The 13,509-nt window shown below is 38.4% G+C and overlaps 1 protein-coding gene across 1 annotated transcript in view; it reads left to right on the top strand.

Annotated features, from left to right (window-relative positions):
* ZZEF1 (zinc finger ZZ-type and EF-hand domain containing 1) overlaps positions 1 to 13,509 on the top strand; it is an 84,147-nt gene that overhangs the window by 24,518 nt on the left and 46,120 nt on the right. The window contains exons 13-25 of the mRNA XM_072136141.1: positions 1,564 to 1,779; positions 2,543 to 2,637; positions 2,874 to 3,016; positions 3,978 to 4,111; positions 4,280 to 4,350; positions 5,101 to 5,215; positions 6,510 to 6,669; positions 8,267 to 8,388; positions 8,467 to 8,589; positions 10,391 to 10,560; positions 10,780 to 10,861; positions 12,279 to 12,480; positions 13,264 to 13,409. Of these exons, the coding sequence (XP_071992242.1) occupies positions 1,564 to 1,779; positions 2,543 to 2,637; positions 2,874 to 3,016; positions 3,978 to 4,111; positions 4,280 to 4,350; positions 5,101 to 5,215; positions 6,510 to 6,669; positions 8,267 to 8,388; positions 8,467 to 8,589; positions 10,391 to 10,560; positions 10,780 to 10,861; positions 12,279 to 12,480; positions 13,264 to 13,409 (1,779 nt within the window). The remainder of the gene's footprint in view (positions 1 to 1,563; positions 1,780 to 2,542; positions 2,638 to 2,873; positions 3,017 to 3,977; positions 4,112 to 4,279; positions 4,351 to 5,100; positions 5,216 to 6,509; positions 6,670 to 8,266; positions 8,389 to 8,466; positions 8,590 to 10,390; positions 10,561 to 10,779; positions 10,862 to 12,278; positions 12,481 to 13,263; positions 13,410 to 13,509) is intronic.

Below are 13,509 nucleotides of genomic sequence, written 5' to 3'. Positions count from 1 at the left end.
GACACCTACTTGGCTGCCAGGACTACAGGAGGAGCGCGAGATTATCATTGGAGTTGCTGCTTTGGGTCCCCTGATTCTTCCTTTTCAGGGGACATTGGAGGGAAGCTACAATCCAAATGTCTCCTGCTTTCTATTGTAATGGAGTCCTCGGGACGCCAATACGATTAAAACTTGTGATACAGCAGAGATCAATAGGTTACTGCTCAAATTGTCATGTTGGCACTTTGCAACATAAGAGTGGGTTTTGGTTGTAGTTTGGGCACTCTGTATCTGAAAGGTTCACCATCACTGGTATAAGGGATCAAGGTATCCCCAGTTTAAGTCCCCTAGTAGGACAGTAAAAACAAAACAAAAAATATTTTATGTATTTTATATAAAAGTATAAATAGGGAAATGGGTGGTGCCTTTTCATATTTGTATATAAAATACATTAAATAACCCCCACTTACGCACAAATGGTATTGTCGCATCCGTTGCAACCTTGGCCAAGCAGCTATTACATTATAATACCTGATTTGTCAGGGGTATAAAAAATTAAAATAAACAAATTAAAAATTACAATTTTAGTGCTACCTACCTGCCAAAAAGCGATCAAAAAGTCAGATATACCCTGTAATAGTACCAATCTAACAATACCTTTTCCCGCAATAAACAATATTCCTCTTTTGAGTGAGGAATAAAAAAAAGTTATAGCTCTCAGAATATGGCGACACATATTAAAAAGGAGTTTTTACTTGCCATAGCAGTAAAATATAAGAAAATCTGTACATGTCTGGTATCTCCAATTTGGGCTGTTCCCATCTGGGCATTTACATTTAATTTAATTAATGTGCCATATGTAAACATTTCTTCAATTGGATGTTATTAAAAAAATGTTCCTGTGTGAAGATAATTTCTCATAAATGTAGCCATGCGCTATTGAGTCCTGCCTGACCACCAGGATTCAGCGTTCATTACTACAGGACATTTCATATACAAAAACCTTTCTTTGTGAAATCACTCCAGCAGAGGCGGTCGTATCCGTGGACGCAGTTTGTTTCTAAGGGACCATATGACTACATTTATCTTCTTGCAGGTAAATTCTTTTTAATAACATCTAATTGAAGAAATGTTTATATATGGCAGATTAATGAAACTGAATGTGAATGCCCAGATGAGAATACCCTTTTAATTGTACTAACCTATAGAATAATGTTATTATATTTATTATACTGTACAAACAAGTAGCAAAACAGCTGTTTTACTCTGTACTGTTAAGGAAGAGTTAATAAAGTTGAATCTTGCCACAAAAAAAAACTCCTCGTATGCCCATGTCAGATAAAAAAATAAGGTTATGTCTTTTGGAATTTGAGCAGGGAACAAGGTAAAAAAAAGGTCTGTGTCCTTAAGGTGTTGCACTTTGTAAATTTGCCAAACTTTATCAACCCGTTTTCTTATTTTCAATATGTACGGATTGTGCACTGCCTTTATCGATAGTTTTTTGCTTTAAAAGTCTCAAACCTTTTCTCTTATTAACTACGTTCCATTTTTTGCTAATGTGCTTAATTCCTACCTCCTTTCTAGTATTGGATGATAAAATTCCTCTTCACCCGAGAAGAGACAGCAGAGCGTCTAGGTGTTCAGGGAATCAGCGCTTTTGGTTACCGCAGACCACTTGAAGCAAAATATGATATGAACGTCATGTGTCTCAAGTGCAAAGATGTAGCAGCTGACAGCGCATGTGGAATGACTCTGATTCTTAAAACGTTGCTGTTTGTTCAACAACTGGCACATGATATGGTGAGTTACAGCAAGTACAGCTTCTAGATCCAATTATATCCCTGATGTTTGGTAAAGTTTATGGTCAAAAATCTTACGACTGTACATTTTATTCTGAAAGGAAATTTTCCATCAAAATCCATCATGGTAAACCAGGAACACTTACTCATAGATCCAGGCACTATGACTGTGGCAATCTCCTTATATTTGTTATCCATGGCCTGGTTATCCTTCTAAAATAAGCTTTTCAAATTATGCTAATGAGCCTGAAGTGCTTCTGTGCGTATTACCAAGAGCCCCTCCAAGCTGCTGATTCGCAGGTTGTTACAACAGCAGGAGCACCCCTCCCCCTGTGTTGAAACTCCATTTGCTGCCATGAGATTACAGGGGCGAAGGGGTAGACAATCTATCGGCCTGTGAAGATGAGGAATAAACGGGCTCTGGTAACACCCCAGCATAATTCTAAAAGTTTGTTTTAAAAGAAAGGAAGCCATGGATAGCAATATAAGAAGATTACCACAGTCACAGTGCCTGGATCTATGAGTAAGTGTACCTGGTTTATCATGATGTATTTTGATTTTAGATTTCCTTTATGGTGAATATGCTTTCAGTTGCCATAGGCTGACCGTTTTTTCCCTCTTCCAGATACACATACCAGTTCTGCTTGGCATGTATTTATAAAGGGGGAGATGGTGTTTGACATTTTAGTGCTCATAAAGACAGATTTACTTGTTGAATTGTTTGATAAATATGTACCATTGTGTTTTGTTACATTTTTGTGCAGGAAAAAGACAATCGATCACGCCACAAATCACTTCTTGATTTATCAGGCCTAGACCTGGAGCTCCTCTGGAAGTTTTATAAGAAAGTACAGAACAGGTAAAATCTATCACTTGCTGTATCAGACTGAGCTTTCTGTTTGTTTTCTGTCAGGAGCTACTCTTCATTTATCTTCTTGTTTTTACGAAAAAGAGGTTTTAAAAATTATGCAAATGATTATTTAGAAATAAGAAAACCGTCATGATTCATTATAAGTACTAGCTGTATATTTCATAGGTAATTCATATAATCCGATAATTGTAGAAGAAATATTTATGATGGCTTTGTATTTGCAGCCCTAGAGAAGAATGCATTTCTGCTCAGACCATCCTGTTACAGCTGCTTCAGAGCTGCTCTTCTGCACTGACCGCAGGAACTTCTACCCCTAATTCTAACCAAGTACAGTACGCTCAGGAATTGTACACTCACTTGTGTAATGGTAGGTTCCGCTTTCTTATATTTCTCAAATTTCCAATTAAATGTAGACATTTATGAAGGTGGCATGAAAGACTTCCAACTCTGCCCTGGATTGTTAAATTGCTCCATAAATACTGTCAAGAAGCAGGTACCGAATCATCTTACTGTAACTGGTTCATTCAATGATGGCTGTAATAAAAATGTGCCCTCTTAACTTATACTGACTTCCTAGTGAGTCTATGATAGATCTGTTTTTATACATAAGAAACTCTGAATTTGCTGAGCTTTCTGAAGAAGTAAGAGTGCGGCAGTCTTGCTAGCATCTACTAGCTCCCACATCCCCACAGGCAAATACAGTCTTGCACACAGTACTTCTTCGTAATTTTAGAGAAAGTTCAGTTTCTTTTTATGCAGGGGGGGGGCTTCTCGGTGCACCAGGAGAAGACTTATTTTTATTTAACCCATTTGTGACGGGTCATTGGGGCGTGCACTATGCCTAACCGTGAGCATGCAGAATACAAGTCTATGGGGGGGCTGTAAGCTGGCTGCTGTTTGTGCTGCCAGCTCACGGCCAAAAAATATGGTTATGTGCTTGAAGTCTAATGGCGGATATCTCAGCTTCTGTGGCATTTAGAAACAGATGGGAGATTTAAGTGGAGATTCTTCTGTACAACACCCTAACTGTATCTCTAAGCGCCACCGTTCACAAGGCATAGCCATTTTAAGTGGGTCACTGAATATATGCAATAAGGACATAGTTTGTATGATATTGACAATTCCACAAGCAGTCCACGAGACACGTAGGCTGGCATTCAATGTTCAGTAGTTTTTTTTTGTTTTTTTTTTTGCATATCCTAGTGATATATCCCATGATATTCTAAGATGAGATAATCCTAAGACCTTTATGTTATCCTCGTTTACACAGATAATTAATGTAAATGTAAGATTTATGTGGATTGTTACATCTTCATCTCTCATTTCAGCTATGGACAACATGGATGTTTCCTCTTTGTCTTCCAAAGCTCTAAAAGAAGAAATCACTAATACGTTATTGAATGGAGCTCCTATATTTTTTCCTGATCGTCTGAAAAGACGAGATCGACTATTCTCTTTAATGGTAAGCATTTTAGTAAAATGTAAACCGCCATAGACAATGAGGAATAAGCATTTTTTAAAAATTTTTAAATATCCCTGAATTAATTTTTAATTTTTTTATTTTATTTTATTTTATTTTTTTTTATATTTTGCCGAGTGAATTTCAAACTGGTTTTAATTTTTATTCTAGAAGAAAATCACTGAAGAGAAGCAGCCGCAGTCGGCTCAGATCACTTTCCAGTCTCTCTGCTCTTACTTCAGGTAACTTATTTTAATACATCTTAAACTGTATTAAAGAGGTTCTTCAGATTTTCTACAAATTCGCTGTTGGGTTTGGGTAGAACAAAAATGAAAAGAACAAAAGCCAGCATTTTTTTCCTCCTTACCACATTGCAACCTCTGATTCGTTTGTTGCCCCTCCTGGCTGGTCTGGAAGTGGTAGCTGTCACTAAATCAGGACTAGTAATGTTACTCTGTGACCTGACTACTCTATTTGCTGAGGCCAATGATTGGCTGCCATGGTCACAAGACTGCCAATACTACAGATGTGTCTACAGTACTTTCACATTCCGACATCTTCTACATTGCACCTTGCCAGAAGTGGTGAGGTTAGTACCAGTCATTAAGTTGCCTACTTTAGTCAATTAGTGGCCTCCTCAGACCATGGGACGTCGCTTCGGCGTGGGTTCTGTGGTCCAAGGTTCTAAAAAACCTGAAATACTGGAACATTTCGGCATTTGGAGCCAAAGAAGTTTATTTATAATATTTTGGCATCCCTCACCTAGCCCCCACAGGGTTTTCCATAGTTCCATAGTGAAACCCTTTTTACCACTTGGGGAAATGGCTACTTTTGGTAACAGGAAACATTTAGATTTTGTCAGCTTTATCATCTGCTTATAAGTGTGTTGGCAATAGCCATGTACCATATCCTTACCATTTTTTCAATTTCTACAATTCACAGTAACAATTGTTGGAGTGTATAATGTTATTTTGCATTCTTTTTCTGTTCAGTGAGAAGGACCCAAGTGGATTGTTGCTGTTACCAGATTCAGAAATTTCTTCAGATATTGACATCAGTCAAGTGCTTTCTGTCATGGACACTTTTTTGGTCATGGCACAAAGAGAGGTAATTGCAATATTTCTTTATTATTTGGATTTTTATAGAACATTTAGTGTTTTATGAGGTATACCCCATGTCACATGTATGACAAGAAGCACTATTAATTAACACTCAGTGCCATTCATGTATGGAATGGAGATGATGTCAGTTCAGCGCGTTACCAGTTATCTGTAGCCGAGGGGGACTCGGATGTAACTAACAGCTGACAATCCATGTGACAACCGCAGTCGTAGTGAGCTCTGATTACTGATGGTAACCTGTTAAATGCTGTGGTCATTGCAACTGCAGCATTTCAATGGCCTCCTGGGGGGATTCCCACCCTCAAAGTTCCTCCCCTTGTGTCTTTCTTGTTGGGGTGCAGATCATTGCTGTGGATACTCTTGGTTCTGATTCTACAGTCTCTGTCACCCTATGCGTCTGCAATGATGTATGATATCCAATGGTAGGACTAATTAAAAAAAAAAAGTTAAAAAAAAAAAATCAAGACCTGAATAAAATTGCCCCCAAATCCCTTTAATATATGAAAGCGAGAAGAAAAACCCCACATATTTGGTGTTGCCACACCTGTAATAAAGAATGCTACTGTGTAAATTACAACATGTGCAATCCGCAGATGCAAAAACGATAGATTTTTTTTTTTTCTGCAAATTTGCTAAACCATAAGAAAAATATCTAAATATGATATCATCATAATCCTACTCATCCAATGAATATAGATAACTTGCTACTTGGGCTATATGCTGAACACCAAAAACAAATGTCAAAAATCAACAGGAATATCTGACTGATGAGGTAAAAGATATGAGGCTTCACTTTACAGAAAGCAGCGAAGAATTATTAATCATTGTATATTGGTAAATTACCTAATATCCTGCCCCCCGACACTTACACACACATTACAGAAAACATGAGGTAAAGTGGCCAACCCCTTTTAACATGTTTTATGATTTTATTTAATTTCTAGATCGGTTACAAGGAAAGGAGGGTGTTTTGAATTATAATTTTTTTTTTCACTTTTTTTTTTTTTTTCAATTAAATTTTGTTTAGGCTCCCTATGGTATTTTAAACCCTATTTTATGTGTTTTTTAATAAATACAAAACATATAAATCAAAATTTACCACTTACGTGAAGTACAATGTTAGTGTTCTTAAGTTATAAGCATATAAAGCGACCTGCTGGATTTGAAAAGAATGGGGCTGAGCCTTAAGCTACAAAATAGCGGTGTCCTTAGTGGATTGAAGGGAGACGGTAATGTGGCTAGGATTTATAACGATAAAGAATGTTGCTTTATGTTTGCAGAGTAAGAGTTTAGTTCAGCATGATACTCTGGGAGAGTGCGGCACAAACCTCCATTCCCTGTTCTGGGCAGTCCAGGGCAGCCTTCTTTCTTGGTGTTTTTGTCAGCTGAAAGGAGAAGATGCAGCGTCGCTACTAATTACCAGAGAATTACTTGTCAAATGTAAGTTGTTGGTTCTTTTCGAACTTCCAGTTTACCGTGTTAGTTGTCCATTGTGGAATATGTTTTTGTTTTGTTTTTTTGTTTTATACAATTACATGCTCAAAGGAGGCTATAAAGCCTCTTGGGGACAGATGTCATTGTATTGCATCCATCCCCAGCTTCTGCCGAGCGTACACTGTGGGAGGTCCCCATGCTGCAACTGTGCATATAAGGATTGCTGTTTCAATGGGGAAACACCCTGAACGTTGGCAGCAACCACTCAATGACTCGCTCCTCTGCCTGCTTACAGAGCCTACAGTGGGATATTTTCGAACTCTTTGTTGTAAGCATAAGTCGGTAGTCTTCCGAATGACAATACCTAGATGTCAACATAACAAGTTTGCATTCATTGTATTCAACATTAGCACACGTTCATACCAGGATATCCCAGATATAAATCTGATTAATAAATTTAAAAATCAATTTTACATATGGGATAAATCTCATCTATCTATTAACAGATCTCTTCAGAGTGTGTTCTTCCCTTTATCATTAATAATATGGCTTAACCATTGCTGTTCTTTTTATGGCAGATTATGTAAAGGAAATCTACCATCAAAATCAAGCATGATACATCAGAAGCACCTGGTCCTAGATCCAGGCACTGTGACTATCTTCTTATATTTGTTATCCATGGTCTCCTCCCTTCTAGAATGAACTTTGAAAATGATGCCAATGAGCCAAAGGGGCTCTGGGGAATGTTACCAGAGCCCCTCCCTGCTGCAGATTCACAGGCTGAATCTGAAGCAAGAAGCACTTCTCCCCTCCTAATGTGTGAGATTGCATCAGGCAGAGGGAGGGGAAAGTGCTGAGGAAGCAGGGGGCACAGAGAGACAGTGTAACAGCCTGTAAGTCTCCAGCACAGTGGGACTCTGAAAACACCCCCTTCCGGTATTAATTAGAATACATTTAGAAGAAAGGAGGCTGTGGATAACAAATATAAGAAGACTACCACAGTCACAGTGCATTGATATGAGAGTAGGTGTCCCTGGGTTATCAAGCTTGATTTTGATGGTAGATTTCCTTTAAATCAGTGTTCAACAAACTCTCAGCAATCGGAAGTCTATGAGAAATAACACCATAGCTGGTCAGAATGTGACTTGTAATCTTCATTTTCTAGGCTGTATCTTTTGTCTGATTCTCTCTGTTAGTGGGTACCTAGCAGATGTGATTCGCTGCTCCCCTTTGCTTAGAGCTTCTATGTAATCTGATCTTTTTTTAGCTTCTTTCCATCCTGCTAGCACAACAGAATTCAGCTGATATTTCAGAGTGCTAAGCATATTAGGAATGGATGAATGGAGAAAGATAATGGTCAAAGTGGACAAGAAAGAACTGGGCTCTGATGAGATATATTACAAAGTTTGTGTTTACTTGTACTGTTTTATGTACAGTTTATTGAAAAGTTTGTGACTGTTTTAAGTGGATTGTTGATATCTTTCCTAAGATTATCTGCATATCTTCTGCTTAATTATTGCTAAAATATCGTAAGCCAATGTTGCTGTCATTTCCTACCTACTTTTACCCACTGAAATTATTGTTGTTTTATGACATTTTCCAGATGTAGACCTTTTCCTAACATATACCAAGAACATTTTGGAGCCCTTGTTCAATCAGTGCATGGGGAAGGTGATCATTGAAAAACTGACCAACTCTGTGTTTGCCATAGCAACACGCCAGCTTGTGAGTAGATGCCCCGTAAACTTATATATTCCATATTTGCAGTGTTATTCACTAACTCCTTTTTACTTTATTTGACAGATGACGTATATGTTGGAGTTTTGCTCTCTAGATATTCCACACTGCTTACTGCTTCAGAGTTTCAGCAATCTCACTAAGCTACTGAAGATGCTCTGTGGTGATCCTGATGAAAGTGCCAACAAGGTTAATAATATTAACTGTTACTTGGTGGTTTATGGTGGTCTACATTAGGGTTGCATGATGCATAGTAGTCTCGGTACTGTAAGGTACTTTCAAAGTCAGAACGGTTAAATACCAGTTTTCTGTTACTTGTGGTACTGAATGACTTCCACAGACTCTACAGACTCTTTCTATCTGTCTGCAGAGCAGACAGGGGCAGGGAATTCTTTTGAGAGATGTGTTGGGTTAGCGGCGGAGCGGGGACCACGTCATCAGGGAATATCACCATCTGTCCGTATATGGTCTCTACATCTCTCCCAGGGCTTCCCCAGAGCAGACGTTAGCGGCAGAACAGGGACCACGTCATCAGGGAAGTTTCACCATCTGTCCATATATGGTCTCCACATCTCCAGGGCTTCCCCAGGCACAAATGAATAAAAATATAGTATAGTGTTGGCCAAAAAATAAGGGCTCGTTCAGATGGACGTGTCCACTGCTCATTTGCAAAAAAAATGTTTATGTGATGTCTGTGATCGGTGCATATTGTATCTGTACGCCATCCTTTTTTTTCACATATACACAAAAAGCTGATGGGTTTCTAATCTACTTCTTGTCCTAGCCAACTGGTTTGCCTAGCAACTTTTGAGAAAAAATACTTTGCATACGGATCCAGCATGTACATTGTCCACATGCATGCTGCAATTTTTTTTTTTCACTGTCTGCACATGGACATGCGAACAGACCCATAGGAAACAGTGGGTCCCTTTGCCAATCCGCTAAAAAAGGATAGCACGCGGAAAAAAACGCCTGTATACATGAGCCCTAAATTATACTATTTTGTATACTATTTATAGTAACATGACTACCGGTAGGGCAACCTTTACAATACATATACTACACTGTCATAAAGCACTAAAGCTTCTCCTTGCGATCAGCAATGGTCACAAGTGATTTGCATGTGTTTCAAAGGAAATGCGTATGTGATCAGACTGAGCCCCTCCCCCAGACATTAGCATTGCATTTTTGAACGTAATGTAAATGCCCCTTGTTACCGCATTTTAAACATTCGACTTTTTTTTTCTTTTCTTGAGAGTGTTTTATCGGTATGGAGAATCGCAGTACTTTTCTGGGTATCGCACTCAAAATTCTGATATCAGTTCAACTCTAGTCTACATCTAGTCTATTAAAGCTTTTATATAAATGATGATGTATATAGATGTTGGGATACACACTACACGTGTATATCCTGTATAGACCCTTCAATCGTATAACCTCTCATTGTGCTGTAAATAAAAGTGTGCATTCTGTTTTAGATTGTGTACATATAAGCATGTTTCCTGAATGGCACTTTGAGATACTATGTTGACAAGGATTTTTTGTGGGCAAACTGCTTTTAATGTCAAGTCTGTGCTATTGCCAATACATTTTGAGGAATTTTCTGGCCTGTACACAGTTCCAAGTCTGTGATTCCCAACCCAGCGCATTATCTATAATGTTCCTGGTTCAGGTTCCTGGCGCAAGCTATATCACAATTCTACACCAGGTCAGAGCCTCTAAGCATATCCGGAAGGACCTGTGCGGCAGGGGGAATATCAGGAGCTAGTGCATGATGGGCCAGCTCTTTTTAAATTTCCTCTATTGAGTATGATTTTCTGTATCTTTAACTGAAAGAAGCTGTCATTTTACAGTATAATATGTCCGATGCTACTACTGTAATTTTTTTGTTGCTTCTTGACATTTTTATACGTCAACTAACATCATCCTCCGAAATGGTTTGAAAGTTCTGTGTGTACAGAATACAGTCTTTTTTTGTTGTCATAAATAGATTGAAAGGGAAAGTTGGAATCAGGTTCAACAACCAGTGGTCCTGCAGACCTGGAATATGGAATCCCCCCACAACTATGAAAACAACTGTCGTGATACAACAGTCTTCCTTTGTCCTGGGGCAACTTACTTTGAGGTGGAATTTGATGAAAAGTGTGAAACTGAAAGGAGGTAAATCCTAAATATCATTTTACGGAGCATTCATAGTAAAAAGCTGCAGTCTCGGGCCTATATTTCTAAAGAACAGGTGGTTTGAGCAAGCTACAGTACTTGGAAATTCGACCGCAAACATTTCATTGTTCTATGCGCAATTATTGTTACAGTCAAATCATAATTATTATTGGCCCATGTAACTAGGCTTCATTGGCTGCTTTTTATATTCTTGTGCAGATATGACTATTTGGAGTTTACAGATGCTAGAGGCGGCAAGTTCCGTTATGATCACAAAGTTGGTACAGATAAGTGGCCAAAAGTAAGTAACAATTTCCAAATTTCCGTTTGAGATTGACTTTTTTCTGATACTTTGCCTCCACCGGTCAGCATCCTAGTATGTTATTCGGTACCAATTGATTAATCCTTAATACATACACACCTTATGATTTACTAGCAAAGAGCAGTTTCACACAAGCAGATCATGGGAGAATTTTGTGCCTCTTGCATTTTGACAATATTGCAGGTTTTTACATTAAATACGACTCGTAGATCTGTTATAGTTTATTGTGCATTCTTGACCATAAATACAAAGTTGGCTGGAATACTCTACTGCAAAACAAGTGCAAAATATGTTCCTGTAATATGCTTGTGTGAAAGTGGACTTAATTTAAGTTTGCATCAACATTTTGCCTCTTTAATACGTCCATTTCATCATTAAAACGACAATAATAGTACTTCAGTCCGTGTCTTTTTTTCCATTATGGAAACAACATTAGGATGCCTTCCATGCATATAACACTGTCGGTAATTGAAGCTGAACAAAAGACCTTTCGTCGAAGTACATCTATAATATCCGTAGTTTATAGCCGGCTTTTGGAGGAATACTTAAAAGGGTCACCATGTCTCAGTTTAAGAAAAATGGGAGGCAGATGTGGGTTTGTTGACGGAGGAGCAGTGGGAAGAAATTTTGGAGAATGTCCCCTTGTTATCCCCATTGGAAGCTCAATGAATGTCACAAATTAGTTTTTTACATAATATTTAAAATCCTGCGGTTGCTTCATGGAATAGGAGTTTGTTCAGATTCCAACTTCCCTCGATGTTCCATCCCAGAGGCCAATCTGTTACACATAATGTGGGAGATTGGGCAGATTCTGGAGGGAGGTACTTCAACTAATTAGAACGGTAGACCTTGATCCAAATCCTAGGATATGCCTACTAGGCATTATTGAATTGGAGGAGGTGGACAAGGTGACTAAGCAATGCATATTAAAACTGTTATATCTGGCCTGTAAGGCTATAGTGCACAGGTGGATCTAGAGTTTGCATCCTACCAAAAAGCAGTTTGTACAAACAGTCAATGACATTATTAGACTTGAATGGGGTGTGTATTTAAAACAGAAAATGCCCAAAAAAGTGATAAGTTGTGGGGCAGATGGATGGATACGTCGGGCCTACCAAGTAGGATATATCTAGATTTGCTTGGAAGTCTTAGCTATCGTCTGTCGGCCTGTAAACTGGCCGTCAAAATTCAGAACCAAACTGTACCTATGCAAGTATATCCTGCCATGTTGCTCTACCTGCACAGTTGGGGGGGAGGGAAGTTATGTCTATTTTATGTACTTTGGAATGTGTTTTCTGTCTTGTGTCTACTATGTCTTAAAAGATGGAAAAATGTTGTAGTAAAAATGTTTGATTAAAAAAAAAAATGGAAATATTACTTTTTTATAACTTTTCAGAAAGTGACCTTCAAGGCTGGTCCACAACTTCAGTTTTTGTTCTTCTCGGACAGTAGCAACAATGAATGGGGATTTAAGTTTACAGTGACTGCCTATGGCCTACCAGACATTGCCCTGTCATGGAGTTCAGATTTACAGCTACTTGTTGCGCGATTATTGGGCCGTCTAGCATCCCGCTCTATGGCTATGAAGTCCACGTGCGGTAAGATATTTCTGGCCTTTTTTTTTTTTTCCCAGGGGAGTTCATTAAGAACAAATAGTTTACATTACAGCACATTGCCCATAATTTGGGTTAAGCATGATTCGTAGCGCAGGATGGTGAGAACAATACAGATTAATGCTTGGACTTTTCAATAAATGTATGGTTTAGCTAATCTTCCTCGTGAATTTTAATTTATCCAAACAGTCAGAGGCAACACGCCGCATCTGATAAGAGAACAGATTATGCAAACAAATTCCTGCCAACATGGGCTAGATATTTTTGTCTTTGAAGACAATTTTACCATGTCGTATTTTGTATTCGGCTTTGCAAGCCAAAGCCAAATAAGAATGCAGATAAAGTACAATGGAAGGATATGTACCACTTCAGCGGCATTTTGAATTTATCCCCTGAGATATTGCTGAGATATCAGTTTAGATATCTGACCATTAAATCTTGTTCACTGTCAGGGAGGAGGACCTAGAGCAGAGGAAGGGAGGTGTGTTATGATATTCTAATTGTCAGAGAAGATTATAACACATGTCTCCTCCCAACACCACCTCGATGACAGTGGAGAGGATAGGAACAGTGAGATGTCAGATACTGGGACTTATATCTCTGCAGAGAATTGAAAAATGTCTCTGAATCTGTGTAGCAGCCCTTACAGAACATGTTCATCTTAATATGTGTGAGGAGGTGAAAAGTCCTCTTTAAAAGCAGCTTATCTTTTAGATGTACATGTAAGCATTTGTTTTGTAACTTGTAAGGTAATTTTTTTTTTTAAAGAATTGGGACCTGTTGCAGACTTACCATCTACAAAGATAACTTCAGTTATTAGCTCCCCATTATGGAAATCCATCTTTAGGCACCACAAGTGCACAGAAGGCAACATGGTAACAAAACCAAATCTCCAGGAACAAGGATATATTGAGGTAACTTGTGTGTTTTTATTACTTTTGTCATTATTTTGATCCCTTCTGTGTAAAGCTTCATGCACATGAACCCGTATATGGCAGTTATGAGCTAGTCATA

Source organism: Engystomops pustulosus, chromosome 2 (assembly GCF_040894005.1).
Source record: "Engystomops pustulosus chromosome 2, aEngPut4.maternal, whole genome shotgun sequence".
Taxonomy (NCBI): Eukaryota; Metazoa; Chordata; class Amphibia; order Anura; family Leptodactylidae; genus Engystomops; species Engystomops pustulosus.
The sequence above is the reverse complement of the archived record's forward strand: the minus strand, read 5'-3'. Positions and strand labels throughout refer to the sequence as shown.